The sequence below is a fragment of the Urocampus carinirostris genome, chromosome 5 (assembly GCF_059441175.1).
Source record: "Urocampus carinirostris isolate Australia breed hairy pipefish chromosome 5, RoL_Ucar_1.0, whole genome shotgun sequence".
Classification (NCBI taxonomy): Eukaryota; Metazoa; Chordata; class Actinopteri; order Syngnathiformes; family Syngnathidae; genus Urocampus; species Urocampus carinirostris.
This window is the reverse complement of record NC_142353.1, coordinates 43,446,506-43,462,629: the sequence shown is the minus strand read 5'-3', so window position 1 is coordinate 43,462,629 and position 16,124 is coordinate 43,446,506. Positions and strand designations below refer to the sequence as shown.

The 16,124-nt window shown below is 41.7% G+C and overlaps 1 protein-coding gene across 2 annotated transcripts in view; it reads left to right on the top strand.

Annotated features, from left to right (window-relative positions):
• The window catches only part of cux2b (cut-like homeobox 2b), a 268,878-nt gene extending 260,178 nt beyond the window's left edge, over window positions 1–8,700 (top strand). For both annotated transcript variants that reach the window (XM_088336926.1, XM_088336927.1), the window contains exons 19-22: window positions 301–591; window positions 1,976–2,164; window positions 2,629–2,905; window positions 7,553–8,700. In XM_088336926.1, the coding sequence (XP_088193052.1) occupies window positions 301–591; window positions 1,976–2,164; window positions 2,629–2,905; window positions 7,553–8,219 (1,424 nt within the window). In that variant the 3' untranslated portion in view covers window positions 8,220–8,700. The remainder of the gene's footprint in view (window positions 1–300; window positions 592–1,975; window positions 2,165–2,628; window positions 2,906–7,552) is intronic.
• Window positions 8,701–16,124: the final 7,424 nt, after the last annotated feature.

Sequence of the window (16,124 nt, the reverse complement as noted above, 5' to 3'; positions counted from 1 at the left end):
TGACTCATTACCGACACTGAAGAAGCTAGCAACACACTCACATAAATTGGCCGCATCACTGAATAAGCCGCAGGGTTGAAGGTTTGGGAAAAAGGTAGCGGCTTATAGTCCGGAATTTACAGTAGTTGCCTACCCCTGGATTAAGCATGGAATGAGTTCTAGTAGGTATGCAAATGATCAAGTTATAGGGGGCATTCAAATCTCATTTTGCTTTAGGCTGGCCTTGGCAATGGCTCGTTCCTATACTTTCTATCTTCATTTCTGACTCCTCCATAACATTCTGCGGTCTGTCCCCCTCAGATAAAAGTCCAGTCCCCACCCAACCTTCTCCGTCCCCACCCTTGAGCCCAGCAGATGGCCAACCCAGTCCACTGGCTGAACCGGGTAGCCTCTCCCTGGAGAGCAGCAAGGAGAACCAGCAGCCTGAGAGTCTGGTCCAGCCTGAGGGAGGGAAGTCCACCTCCGGCCTCATGGCCCTGCACCACCCCACTAACCCGCTCGGTATCCAGGAGCTGGTGGCCATCTCATCAGAGCTGGACACCTACGCCATCACCAAAAAAGTCAAAGAGGTTTTGACAGACAATAATCTAGGTGAGCCTATCATTTAAATCAAATGTGACAAAGTCAAGTCCCGCTGGCCAAATCTGACCCACAAGCAATGTTCCCTCTAAGCTGCGTGTGTGCACAATTGCGCACTACCCAGAGCTTTTCTGCGCACAAGAAAATCTATCCAGCTCACAAAATTCAGGGCTTGAAATTGCTAATTAAGAAGCGAATTAAGTCATGTGTGCATGAAGGTAAAAATATACGGGTTCCCTTGATGTTGTGTTCTAAATGTATTCAATCGTATAAAATCCTTTATAGTCAAATGCATAAAATCCTAGCCCCTCTGTCCGTTTGGTTTTAACCCTCCAGAGTTAAATGTTTGTGGTAAGCAATGTTCCCTGTAATTTTCCTTACGGGTCTGAGCGTTCACACTAAGTCGGTGAGCAACGCTTGAAACAACAGTAAGCAACGGCAATCCCAAGTGTGGCAACTAAGTCATTATCAAACATGTCCAAAACTTGACATCAAGTTACAGTTTGCTGAGTTTCCGGCAATGCAAAATGATTTTTCTCTTTTGAATGGATTGACAACCGTCGTTTGTTCTTACAATTCTTTCACAAGATATCCATTTCTTTTTATTTCCTGATATATTTTGTCGCATAATATTAACATTTTTGGGGGCTTATTTCATCGGTTGCAAGATACAGAACTGTACTTAATCACATTTTTAGTGGAAGTACAATGATTCACTTGATATAATTGGAAATTATTTGAATGCAACACAAACTTTTTCTTCTTTTTTCCGTGTTTTTTTCTACTTGTTTTTAAATTCCTTTAAAAAAAACCTCACTGTGATTATTTTTTCCGAGCTGTTACTTTTTTCTTTTTGTTCTTTATTTACTTTTTTCCTACATTTCTTTATTTTCTTTTATTCTGGCTTTTTTCTAAATGTTTCCTTCTTTTTTTCTCTTCCTTTTGTTTCTTTTTTCCTCAGCTTTTCACTACTTTTTCATTTTGGTATTATTTTTCTTTTTTGTTCTATTCCCCCCTTCTTTTAAGTCATTTTGTGCATAATTGTACATAATATTTGGTCAAGTTGGGATGAAAGAAGCAAAAACAACCCGAAGAGCCGTTTAGGACCCAAAAGAGCCGGTTCCTTTTAGTGAGCCGAGCCGAAGAAGCCGGTTCTCTACTAACTTTACTCAACTTCGTTCCACTTCGACTCGACCTCAAAATACCGCATTTAGGACACAACGTCAGGGGAACCCGTGTATTTTGACCTTCATGCACTGTAACTTTGACTTAAGTCACTTCTTAATTAGTAATTTTGAGCCTCATTTTTGTGCGCTGGCTAGATTTTCTTGTGCGCTGAGAATGGGAACACTGGTGGTAAGTATTCCAATAATCAAGTGTGCATATTTCTCTGCAGGCCAACGCCTTTTCGGGGAAACAATTCTGGGTCTGACTCAAGGTTCGGTGTCTGACCTGCTGTCCCGGCCCAAACCCTGGCATAAACTTAGCCTGAAAGGCAGGGAGCCTTTTGTGCGCATGCAGTTGTGGCTCAACGATCCTCACAACGTGGAGAAGTTGAGGGCTATGAAGAAGATGGAGAAGAAAGGTCAGTTTTCTTGGCATTAGTGATGCACCATTCACTAAAATCTTATCGGTATTGCAATGTGACGTTTTGCGATCGTGTTATCGCAAGACACAATGTTTTTTTCCAGGGATTTGTAGTGCCCCTTTGTTATTTGAGTGTTGGAGTATTTGGCCAATCGGAATTAACACAGTTTAGGAAAAAAGTAGCGGCTTATAGTCCGGAATTTACGGTATAACCTTATCTTCTCTGTTCCTTTATTTTCTTGTTTTTTTTTTACCTCACTGTGAATGTGTGAAACTGGAGTGTCATGCCCAATTTCGTTGTCACAATATGTTAACCCATTTTGTAACAATGGCAATAAAGGTATATTCTATTCTCAAATTGCAATACTGGTCTGATTGCTGTTTTCCCCCAAATCGCCCTAGTTTCCATTAAGAATGCTCTTATCTATTTTTAAACTCCAAATCTCTTTCCTTACATCGCAGCCTACCTGAAGAGGCGTTACGGGCTTCTGAGCACCGGCTCGGACAGCGACTCGCCGAGCGTTCGCTCCGAGTGCGTGAGTCCGGCTTTAGCCTCCCTGGACTTGTGTTCCTACGCTCAGGTGAAGAAGCCCCGAGTTGTGCTGGGAGCCGAGGAGAAAGAAGCCCTGAGGAAAGTCTACCTCCTGGAACCGTACCCCTCTCAGAATACCATCGAGATGCTGGCGGCTCAGCTGCATCTCAAAACCAACACCGTCATCAATTGGTTCCACAATTACAGGCCAGTCTTGATGCAAATCTTTCCGATGATCCCTTCCGCATAAATGCATATGTCGTAACAATCGGGACTTTTGGGCACTTGGGTCAAGAATAACCATTGTAGCATTCAAAAACGTCCTGTACAATTCTGAAAAACAAGGGGTTTGTATGGGTGCTTGAAATCATTAAATTGTAATTTTCAATTTTCAAGGTCAGAAAAAAGCTAGAATTTTTGGTGAAATTTTTTTTGGTTTGAACAATTTTATTGACACTATTAACAGCAAATAAACAATGTGAGGTTTGAACAATTTTTCTTGACAATTTTAACAGCAACTAAGCATATTCACAATTTTGTTATATCTGACAATATGATGTTTTAACAATGTTTTCCGACATTTTTAACAGCAATTAAACACACAATTTCATTATATCATATCCCAACAATAGGAGTTTTTATCGACACTTTTAACAGCAATTCAATACATTCACAATTTCATTATATCATATTCTTTTTTTGGTTTGAACAATTTTATTGACACTTTTAAGAGTAATTAAACACATTCACAATTTCATTATATCATATTCTAACAATATGAGGTTTGAACAATTTTTATCAACACATTCTGCCTTTGCTCTTTATTTCCGCCAAAGCTTTTACTTCTTGTTTGATCGTGTCAGTGCTGAAAAATGCTTCTAATTGTTGCCATTACCCGGTTTCTTGGCAGTCTGACCCTATAGACCACGCAATAAATGAAGAATTCATATTAAAAAGTGCATGAAAATGATGCTGACATGCCTGCTCTGGTGGCTTGTCGTTATGGCGTTATCATGTGAAGCGTCACCGCCTCCTACTGGTCGCACCCAAGAAAACAGCTCTATTTAGAAAACTGTCTCTTTCGGCTCCTAAGATTTTTCTTATTTGTATTGATATATTATCAATAATAATAAAATGTATCCACCAAATTATTTAGTAATTAGTTATTTCATGTGTTCTGCAGGGATCCCTGCAAAACACATGAAATATGAATTAAAATACATCAAACAAAAAAATTGTAAAATACAAAGCAATTTTAGCTTTTTACAAACTGAACAGATTTAAGGTCGAACAACATGTCACGGAGACCGGACCGGATCGGAGGCAGGAGGCAGGAAGGATGAACTCAGTCGCGTAACGACCAGTTACTTTTATTTAGCAAAATAAAAGTTGTCCAACACTCAGGGACAAAACAAAACAAAAACAAGCTTACAGGCAAACAGGAAATCAGACTAGGAATACTCACAAAACAGGCTTTTACTCAGAACGGGCAAACACAGGTTTCCTCAAGTCAAACAGAACAGATTAATGCAGAACAGAAAACGCAATGAACCAGCAACCGGCAATCCCCAAAACCCGCCTTTAAGAAGCACACACGCAAATTAGACGATCTGCTACAGTCGGTGCCCAGGGGGCGGGGCCAGCCGGTCGCCACAGCGACCATGCTGGACATGACACAACAACACAAAATCCATGAAAATGAGAAACAATAAAATATAAATAAATCAATCTATTCAATGTTCTAAATGAATAATAAAATAGCCCCCAAAAAACTATTTACAATTCTATTTTAACCAATTTAGACACAGATCTCCCAGAAATGCGCAAGAAATATGAATTAAACTAAGTAAAACAAAATGTAAAGGATCAGCAGTCAATTAAAAGATATAGTGCACTCTGCTTCTGAGCAGTCAATATCATAAAAATGAGTCAAAATTTGTCCCATTTTCTGTTTTTGTACAAACAGCACATTCTTTTTTTTATCATCCGTATTGTACTCCGTATTGTATTACCTAACACCTATAGAGCCTTTTACGTTTTTGTAAACATGACGTATTGAGGCTGCGTGTGGATTGTTGAATCAGAATTGCAGAATTCACGTCAGTTTATAGAAGCCCATTGGCACTAAACAATTGTAGATCATAGATAGGAACAGAAAAGATAGATAGATACTTTATTCATCCCCTTAGGGAAATTCACACTTCTAGCAGTATCCTTTTGTTGTTTATTAACAGATGAACAGGATGGCCTCGGTGTGCTGTGTTGTAGTTTAGCAGCAGCGAAGTGGATGACGTCACACGCTAGTCCAAAAGTTCGACTTCCCTGCAGCAGAAGGAAATCTTTGTGCCCAGGGTTACACCACCTCGTGTTCACGTAGATAGCGAGTCCACCTCCTCTCCGCTTCCCGCAAGCTTTTGTGTCTCTGTCCCTAACAGCACTGAAGCTGGATAGCTACGGGTAGCTCCACGTTAGCGTCCGGGATGCTAGACGTGAGCCACGTTTCCGTAAAACACAGCAAGTCAAGTCATTTTTATTTGTATAGCCCTTAATCACAAAGAGTCTCAAAGGGCTTCACAAAGTATTGCACATGAGAAGTTTAGGTTATTCATATGCTATAGAGTAGAAGTGAGTTTTAAGCTTAGATTTAAACATTTCTACCGAGGTTGCAGACCGGATCTCAGGGGGAAGAGCATTCCACAACACTGGTGCCCGGATGGAGAACGCTCTCGAACCAGCGGAGCACTTCTTGGCTCTTGGGATCACCAGAAGACCGGCGCTCTCAGAACGAAGGCTTCGGGCCGGAACATAGGGGGAAATCAGTTCTGAAAGATATGAGGGGGAAAGTCCATGTATGATTTTGTATAATAACTTGACTTGACTTACCTAAGACTTATAACGCCGTTAGCCGCTTAGCCTTAGCTCCGGCTCTGCATCCACGATAGGGCCCCCTCATCACGCCGGCACGAGAATTCTTCAGGGCAAGGAGTTGATTCCTCGAATAAACACATTTTTCTGTGTTAAAACCCATAACGATGGGACAGAAAGTAATCCAAAGTGTAGTTGTCAAACGGGACGAAAAACACCGAAGATAGAAGCAGACACTTAACAATAAATCACAAAAGAGTTGGGTAGGGTTACTTTAACTTGATTACTTTCAATGACTTTTGGATTACTCCAATACCAAATATGCTAATAAAAGACAAAAGAAACAAATATGAATCAAATGATGACTCACAACACGTGGTAAGCTTTCTCTCCTGGCTTTGATCTCCGGCAAAACGAATATCAAATGCGACAGAAACAAAATGAAAATAAATCCAAACATCATTTTTGCCGTTCCATGTATTCCGTTACTCCCCAAGCCTGCACAAAATTGAGTCATTTTATTCATATTTAGTTTCTTTGGTCTTTTATTAGTATATTTGGTATTGGAGTAATCCAAAAGTCATTGAAAGTAATCCAGTTAAAGTAACCCTACCCAACCCTGCAAAAGAGCGAAATAACACGGAGCTGCTGGAACGGCTGCCGCTCGCAGCGGCGCCTATGATATGATGAATATGTGCTTGCAGCAAAATAACGACTTTATTTTAGCCATCAAAAAAACAAAACCTTTGTTTGATCGGTGCTGGCTTTCTTCCTTTGAAGGAAGGAGAAATAAAAGTGCTTGAAAAGTGCCTTGAATTTGGCCATGAAAAAGGTGTAAAAACCCTGTAAAAGTCATTTCAATTCAGGTGGGACTCAAGAGCAGTGTTCCCTCTAAGCTGCGTGCATGCACAATTGCACAATACTCGCACATTCTCGGCGCACAAGAAAATCTAACCAGTGCATAAAAATTAAGGCTCATATTACTTATTAAGAAGCGACTTAAGTCAAAGTTACAGTGCATGAAGGTAAAAATACACGGGTTTCCCTGACGTTGTGTCCTAAATGCAGTATTTTGAAGTCGAGTCGAAGTAGAACGAAGTTGAGTAAAGTTAGTAGAAAACCGGCTTCTTTGGCTCGGCTCACTAAAAGGAACCGGCTCTTTCGGGTCCTAAACGGCTCTTCAGGTTGTTTTTGCTTCTTTCATCCCAACATGACCAAATATTAAGTAAAATTATGCACAAAATGACTTAATGGAAGGGGGGAATAGAACAAAAAAGAAAAAAATCCCAAAACGAAAAGTAGTGAAAAGCTGAGAAAAAAAAGAAACAAAAGGAAGAGAAAAAAAGAAGGAAAAATTTAGAAAAGAGCCAGAAAAAAAGAAAAGAAAGAAACGTAGGAAAAAAGCAGATAGAGAACAAAAATAAAAAAGTAACAGCTTGGAAAAAATAATCACAATGAGACTTTTTTTCAAGGAATTTAAAAAAAAGTAGAAAAAAAACACGGAAAAAAGAAGAAAATGTTTGTGTTGCATTCAAATAATTTCCAATTATATCGAGTGAATCTTGTTGCCAACATTGTACTTCCACTGAAAAATGTGATTAACTACAGTTGTGTATCGTGCAACCGACTAAATAAGCCCCCAAAAATGTTATTATTAAGCGACAAAATATATCAGGGAATAAAAAGTAATGGATATCTTGTGAAAGAATTGTAAGAACAAACGACGTTTGTAGGCCATATAACCAATAGTACATGAGTCAATTCATTCAAAAAGAAAAATCATTTTGCATTGCCGGAAACTCGACAAAATGTAACGTGATGTCAAGTTTTGGACATGTTTGATAATGACTTAGTTGCCACACTTGGGATTGCCGTTGCTCACTGTTGTTTCAAGCGTTACTCACCGACTTTGTGTGAACGCTCAGACCCGTAAGGAAAATGACAGGGAACATTGCTCAAGAGTCAAGCGTCTCATTTTCTTTTGCGCAGGTCCAGGATGAGACGCGAAGTGCTGATGGAGGGTGCGCAAGACAACGAATTGGACAGCGAGCACCACAGCTATTCGCCTTCGCTGGCTAGAAGTCCCCACTCCGACGTCGAGGAGAGAAAACCTCAGCAGCCCTCAGGACACAACCGTTCCGGCCTTCTTCTCAACGACGCCCCTTTCGTCAAACAGGAAGAGGCGGGGGAAGAGTGCACGGCGAGACAAACTCTAACTCCGTGTTTTCCCGCGCCGTTTAAAAGCGAACCGGAGGAGCCCTGCGCCTCGGCCGGCTTTCAGGAAGAAGCCCCGAACCCCGCCTCTCTGAATTGTGTCGGGCCCGAGGGGGAGGACTCCGGTAAGTCTCCCGTCGACCCGGTCAGCTTCAAAGCTTCGTCGGAAGCATGCCGGAGCAGTTTGGAGGTTTCCCTCAACTCCCCGTCGGCGGCTTCCTCACCCGGGCTCATGATGTCAGTCTCCCCCGTGCCCTCTTCCTCCGCTCCGATATCTCCCTCGCCGCCCAACCCCCCTTCGGCTCTGGACCCCGACGCCACGCCTCCCAAGCTCAACAGAAGCACTCAGAGACGCAACGAGAAAATGGCAAACCTCAACAATATCATCCACAGGTTGGAGAGAGCCGCCAACCGGGAGGAAACCCTGGAATGGGAATTTTAAAAATCCGCCGTTCGACGGGATATGATCAAAAGAGCTTCCGGGATGAAGACTTGAAACGGAGCCTGGCTCCTGAAAAACGGGCACACAGAGCAAAACAATGAGAATTCCTCACAAAGTCTCTGGAAACCTCGATTGTTTCCTTCTTTTCTAACGCGAAGCTGTCCTTTTACCAACTGGACTTTACGGGGAGACTTGTGCAGGTGTCATCAAGATGTGCAGTGGAACCTCGGTTCTCGACCATAATCCGTTCCGGAACCCTGTTCGAAAACCGATTTGTTCGATCGCCGAAATCATTTTTCCCATTAGAAATAAGGTAAATCGTTTTAATCCAATCCAACACCCTGAATGTTTAGCTTGAACGTTTAACGTAAACATAAAGCTAACCCAGGCTAATCGTACGTTCGCGTTATCGTAATCTTCCGTACGAAAGATTAAGCTAACATGAACGTGTAAAAATAAAAAAATTAGGTCGTTTACAAGTCATTTAGCACCCGGGTCTCCACAACAAGTGGTGAGCGGTTCATTGGAAAGGGGGCTCGGTTCCAACACCCTCAATGTTGGGCTCCGTTCCAACACCCTGAATGTTTAGCTTGAACGTTTAACGTAAACATAAAGCTAACCCAGGCTAATCGTACGTTCGCGTTATCGTAATCTTCCGTACGAAAGATTACGCTGACATGAACGTGTAAAAATAAAAAAAAAGGATAAAGAAAAGAATTATGAATAGGATTTCTTACCTTTGTGGTGGTCAGCAGAAGGCGCAGGTGGAGTAGTTGTACGCACTACTTTTCTTTTTTCACCTGTAGCAACTTTGCCGCTTGCACTGACTTTCTTCGGAGGCATAATAAGGGGCTAAAACACCCGTACGCCGCTCAGCATGGCACCCTAGCGTACGCACTCACGCATTACCGGCGTTCGAACTCCGATTTTTTTGACCGAACAGCGAAGCAAAAATTTCTCGAAATTTTTGATCGGACTCCGATTTGTTCGAACTGAGAGGCGTTCGAAAACCGAGGTTCCACTGTACACTCAAATCCTGTAGATTGCCACTGGGTGAGATTAAAAAAAAAGACCCTTGTCTTAAAGCCATTAAAAGCACTAGAACTATTTGAGAAGAGACATTGACCAAATTTGCTACTTTTTGAATAGCAATTTTTCAGATTTTGTCTTTAAGACCGGACTGAGAAGTCGAGTGACGTGTAATCCTTACGGCGGCTGAGAAATAGTCCCTCAAGACTCTAAATATTCCACATCTTGTAATTCCTCGGTGACATGTTTTGAATTATTTGTAACACACTTATAAAATGTGGTTGTACATGTTGTAGAGTTGTCTGCAATAGCCTTCTGGAAAACTGATGTAGCATGGTACTCACTTGACCCACCCCTGTGTAGTTAGTCTCCTGTGCTTAATCCTGAGTGAAAACGAGAGAAAAAAATGTTGAAAACTTCACAAAAAAACAACACGAGACGTGACAAATATAATGAGTGGAGTACCGTATTTTCCGCACTATAAGGCGCACCGGGTTATAGGGCGCATCCCCCAAAAAAGAGTTTTTGGTCCTATATTTTCCCTACATAAGGCGCACCGGATTATAAGGCGCTACAATGGGAACGTGGACAAAACAGTCAGATGGTTCAGTCAAATGTATTACCCCCTTAACATTCCCAAAGCTTGCAAAGAAGCAAATACGTGTCTCGGACATGTACGGAAACAGTGTCTGTACCATGTCACCAATCACTCAAATGCATCGTTCCAAATATCATTCGGAAGGTTCAAGTCTTGGGATTCAAGATTTCGCTGGTAACTGTGTGGACAGCAAAGTAAGAATTTAGTTTAAAAATAGACTCATGTCAAAGATAGTCATTATTAAGACTCTTTGGTGGCTGTATTTACACAGATAAAATACATATATTGTTAAAAACTACATCGTGATAGCAGCTGCACGGTACTCACGAGGCTCTCATGTTGGTCGAAAAAAGGAAAGAGGGAGCCCAAACGGTGGGCGTGGTTTATTATACGTCAGTGAAAACAGTACACACATGAGCACGACTTCACAATAAAAGAATATAAGATTGATAAATGTACAAGAGATATAATTAGACTGATTATTGAAACGTTGTTTTATGTGTGTGTGTGTGAGAAAGATTGTTTTTGTATTTAGGAATATAAAAACAAGTTATTTTCATTAGACTGAATTCTGAGAGATTTACATCCAAAACAGCCAACTTGTCATTTCATCACAGAAACATCAAGATCGTTCCGAAACAAGATACCGGGAAAATATAAAGCCGCATAGTTAACCTAAGTTCTCTTGCAGCCATCACGTTCAATAATGATACGTAACCATGGTCTTTTTACAACCGTGAGTGTAGTAAATCCAGGAAAGTCGAATATTTACAAATACAGAATAGTAAAAAATGTTTTCTCTATGCCGTAGTGCAACCCAACGTGTGTGATTCACATTCATCTTTTTCGGCCAATTGAAGGCTTTGTTTCGCCCCTTTAGCCTACACGAGCCTATAAATGATAAAAATGATCCGCCCCCTTTACCTCCGAATAACTTTAGCCAATAGTGACTGATTCAAATGATGATTGACACATTGGTTCGGAAATGAAACGCCGCTTTAGTTGCAAGACTTTGCGACTTAATATTGATCCATATATAAGGCGCACTGTATTATAAGGCGCATGGTCAGCTTTTGAAAAAAATAAAGGCTTTTAGGTGCGCCTTATAGTGCGGAAAATACGGTACTTTTGACAGTTTGACATTTTTCTTCTCACTTTTAGAGTAATTGTGACGGAGGACAGTTTTTGACACTCACGTTTACACGGTGTCCCAATTCTTTGTCTCTTTTCTCAGACGAAGAAATACTTTTAACGATATAAATCCTTTGCAGATGAGGGTAAGGTGCTAGCGAGGAGTTTGACTTTCATCTCAGGATTCTGACTTTTCATGAGATTTTTTTTTACAAAATGGCGACCGACACTTTAAAATTCCCGCGTTTGAACGGCATTCGTTTGGATGTGAAACGTTTTGAGGCTATTATGACGATTATGTCTTACTTTTGAAAGAATAGCCATGTCTTTTCTCGCAAGTTATTTCCGTGGAGATTATTCTCACTTGGAATTAAAATACACTGTTGACGAAAATCTCCGCCTCTCTCAGGCATAGAAACCAGTTTCTGTGCTGGACTCACGGTGCGTTCAAAGACCAATTACGCAGTTGGAACTTTCATATTATGAGAGAAAATGCTCTAGAGCACAGGTGTCAAACAGGCTGCCCGCGGGCCAGATCAGGCCCGCTAAGGGATTGAATCCGGACCGCGAGACAACACTCAGAGGAGCGCAAGAGAAAAACAAGCTTGATGTTGCCAAAGCCAGGTGCCTCTTTGTATTTATTTCTCTCTCTCTCTCTCTCTCTCTCATTCTATCTCATTTTATCTCTCTCTCTCTCCCCCAATCTCCCACTCTCTCTGTGTCTCTCTTTTTCTCTTCCTTTATTCCTCTTTGCCTCTTTCTCTCTGTGTGTCTTTTAACCTCTTTTGCTTTAACTTCCTTTTTTCCTTTTCTCTCTTTTCTCATTCTCTCTTCCTACCCTTTGCGCTTTCTTTTCTCTTTTCTCTCCTTCTGTCTTTCTATTTCTCTTTGGATTTCTTTCTCCCTCTCCCTTTCTTTTCCCCCTCTCTCACGACTTTTGTTTCTCACGCTCTCTCCCTCCCTCTCTTTTTCTTTTTTGTCCCGCCCTCTCTCCTTTTCCCTCTCTCTTTCTCTTATTTCTTTATCTCTCTTTTTCTTTCTCTTTAATCTACTAGTCCGGCCCCCGACAGAATGTTTGTTCTATCGTGTGGCCCCCGAGTTCAAATGAGTTTGACACCCCTGCTCTAGAGTTCGAATGGGTTTGATTTTCTATTGTTGATGTCTAACTACTTCTTTTGAATGACCTTTTAAAGGGACACTGTGTGATATTCGAACACTCAATGTCGTGTTGTGTAGTGCAACCAAAAAAGAGTGCTACAGAGAACAAGGAACAAATACAAACTGACCTAGCCGCACCATTATTCTTCTCGTTTTTTGCACAGCTGCTAAGTTTATAGTTTAGTAGACACTCCAAATAAGGAGTGAAGACATCAATGGATTTTGGACTTGCAAGGAGGACAGGGAAAGAAGCCTTCAGATAAGGAATTCCAACCCGTTCTAAGGCACTCCTTTGAGCCCTTTATTTGGTATAAATCTACTAGTTAACAAAAGCAGGTCTGCCCTAAAGGCCAACAACAGTATTGGCTTATCGTGACAGACTAGTATTCTAAAAATAATCTTGTTTATTGTAGTGTATATTTCCTTGTATTATGACCAGGATCAGGACCCAAACGCGTGACGTTCTCACACAAGCCTTTTATATTATGGGAAATGGGGAGTCATGCACGTTAGGCAGCAGTCTGGCGTGGAAAGACAGGAAGCCAGAGACCGACGAGATTGATTCCAATTGCCCGAGCAGATATCCGTCAGATGGGGTCTATAACGGACAGGATGGGACAGACAGGATAGATAATGAAACAGGATATCGAAAATAAACAGGACAAACTAGACAGGAACGAAAACTGGAGAGAATAATAAACAAAACTGGAAACCGAAATTGAAAAGGAAAAAATAAACGGGGACAATACCGGACAGGAAATACCAACAGGAACAGGACCGAGTCGAAACCCACGTCTTGTGGGGCAGAAGTTCGTTGACGCACTGACAAAGAAAGAATGAGAGCGCTGAGCTTAAATAGACAGAAAGCCAATCTGTCAATGAGCCACAGCTGGCGCCACACGGGTGGGGCCAATTGGGCGCCACGGCAACCGTGACGCCTTGCTTATTATTCAGGGTTTTTTTTACCACTAGGAGGTGCTAAATAATACACAATGTCCCTTTAAATGACTCACTTGATAAACGCTAATTGAATAACTTACAAGAAAACAAACTTTTCAACAGATGGGAGCAAATTCTCCAACAGGATACCGGCGCATACTACCATGTTCATGTGATTTTGGTCAGAATTCTCACTATAAAGTCAGAATTTTGAGACAAAAAGTTACAATTCTTCACCACCTCTTGACAATGTAGACGACAAAAAGAGTTTTAGGACAGGTGTTTGTAAATCAAACGTAGACCTTCGAATCCGAGTTTATCCTTAATTTAGTGTCTTAAGATTCCAGCAGTTCCTGGCAATTCTGCCCGAAACTCAAAACGTCTTCCCTCCCCATACCTTTTTATCCAATCGGCAGTAAATGGGTATACTTGTTTCGCAACACCAGTCCTACAACTTATTGAAAGAAATGGGGCAAAACGAGTCATTCAACATTTTTATTTGTTCGATTTTAGCGAGTTTTTTCCTCTTGACCTTTTGCACACCATGACGGACGGTAGTAAACCCTAGTGAACAGTGGGCGAGGCCAGTAAACGGTACATAACAACAACAATAAGCGATACTATTCAACACCATTTGCGATGACTCGTCAAACGAATATGGGGCAACTGTCGCAAGAGCTAGCTTACTTTTTCGGAAAGCACATACAGAAACCGAGGATAGTATTAGCAATACTCGCTACCAAGCCATAGAATCTTCTTCCTGACCTATTCGCACATTGTCCAGTCTGCCTGACTTCAGTCCACACCATCTGTACCACTATATTTTAAATGGAGTATCCCCATACACCCGTGCTGATCTAAAAGCTTATAAAAGTCTGGATGCTTACCAGTTCTTAGTAGCTGGTATGCTGTGCTTCGTTGTGCCGGAAAATACACTCCCTGGCGCAAACTCGACTTAAAAGACTTGGGATTTAAATCCTGGGGGAACGTATGAGAACAGTAAAGCACGGGCTATTGCACTTGTTGTCCGAGCTATAAATTAATATAACTCCATTGCTGGCAAAAATATTCAGGCCGAGACATTTATTAAGTTGAAAATTACTCTACGAAATGTAGTTTTATGGTAGTCTGGCCGCCATCTTGCTTGGTCGCCCTGGCCGAACTGTTCGTCTGCAATCCGCGACAATCCGCTCAAGAGAAAACATTTATCCCGGGTTTCGGCACCAAAATGTCGGAGTTTATAAAGATATAAACTCGTTGCTGGCGAAATTATTCAGGTCGAGGCATTTATACAGTTTTAATCTACTCGGTTTTATCAGTTGACGATTTGACAGTTCGTTTCGTTAGAGCACGTAACATAATATTCGGAAGAGGGGCAGCACGGCGACGCAGTGGTTAGCGCCTGTGCGGCACAGTTCTGAGGTCATGAGATCGAACCTCCTGTGTGGAGTTTGCATGTTCTCCCCGTGGGTTTCCTCCGGGCACTCCGGTTTCCTCCCACATTCCCCAAAACATACATGTCAGGTTAATTGGCCTGTCCAAATTGTCCCTAGGTGTGAATGAGCGAGTGAATTGTCCGTCTCTGTGTGCCCTGTGATTGGCTGGCAACCAGTTCAGGGTGTCCCCTGCCCACTGCCTGAAGATAGCTGAGATGGGCTCCAGCACCCCCGCGACCCTACTGAGGATAAGCGGTACAGATAATGGATGGATGGATATTCGGAAGATTACCGTTTTGAATTGCCGGTTAATCGCAATAAAAGCATCTCGTTTACGTAACAGTAAGACACTAACGTAGCTAGCTAGCACTAGCTAACTTATTATATTGAGCGTCTTTGCATAAAATTGCTCGATAATACATCAAACGTACCGTGTGAAAAAACGTTGTTGTTAAGTATTTAGGATTGATCATCAGAGTATATAACAGAACAACACTTTAAAATAAAGATTATTATAAATCTACTCATAACATTCATTGCATGATTATGACATTGCTGTTTTCCATCTGCCATCAGTATGTACCTGTATAGACTCATCTTCATTCATGCAATATTTGCGTTGTTTTGTCTGCCACAAGCCACGTGAACTCCTTTTTCCACGATGCTTTTAATGTACGTTTACGTTTTGTAGCGTCATCCATTTTGTTTGCTTCTTTTGAATCTTCTGCGGCTGAGATTTTGGCTTGATTCCCAACCACTTCTCCATTCTTCTTGTGTTCTCTGTGCGTCTACTTTGCAAAATGCACGACCTTATAACACTCTGGAAAGTCCGGAAGCATGAAACCATTCGATGCAGGCTTCTGATTGGCTGGCGAGTATGCGAATTGCCAAACCAACCGAAATTCTGATATTTTCAAACCGAACGAAGATTTCGAAATCGGAATAAAGCAAGATACCGGGAAAATATAAAGTCGCGTAGCTCACCTAAGTTCTCACGTTCAATAATGATGCGCAACTGTGGTCTTCTTACAACCGTGAGTGAAGTAAATCCAGGAGAGTAAAATATTTACAAATACAGACTAATGAAACATGTTTCTTTATGGCGTAGTTTAGCAAGCTTGCTATTCAGTCATTTTTTTCGGCCAAATGCAGGGTTTGTTTCGGCCCTCTAGCCTATCCGAGGCTCCGAATAACTTTAGCCAATAGCGATCGATTCAAATGATGATTGACACATTGGTTAGCCAATGAAACGCCGGTATATCAATCCCAGCATACACCGCGGACTACTCCACGTTCGGGGGAAAATCGAGTGGGCGGCTGTTGCGTAAGTTGCGAGACCTTGCGATTTAATATTGATCCATATATAAGGCGCACTGTATTATAAGGCGCATGAAAAAAATTAAGACTGTTAGGTGCGCCTTATAGTGCGGAAAATACGGTACCCCTTCTCGTGCTGTCCACTAGGGTGCTTCCCGCCGTCCGTCATGGATCTCATTTTACCGAGGAAGGCAACGGGTCGATAAGTGGTCCTCACAGCTAACACCTGACTGAGTGCACTTTCTCCAAATGGATCTTGTACTGTAGCTAGCATAAAAATGTATACTTGATGAAACA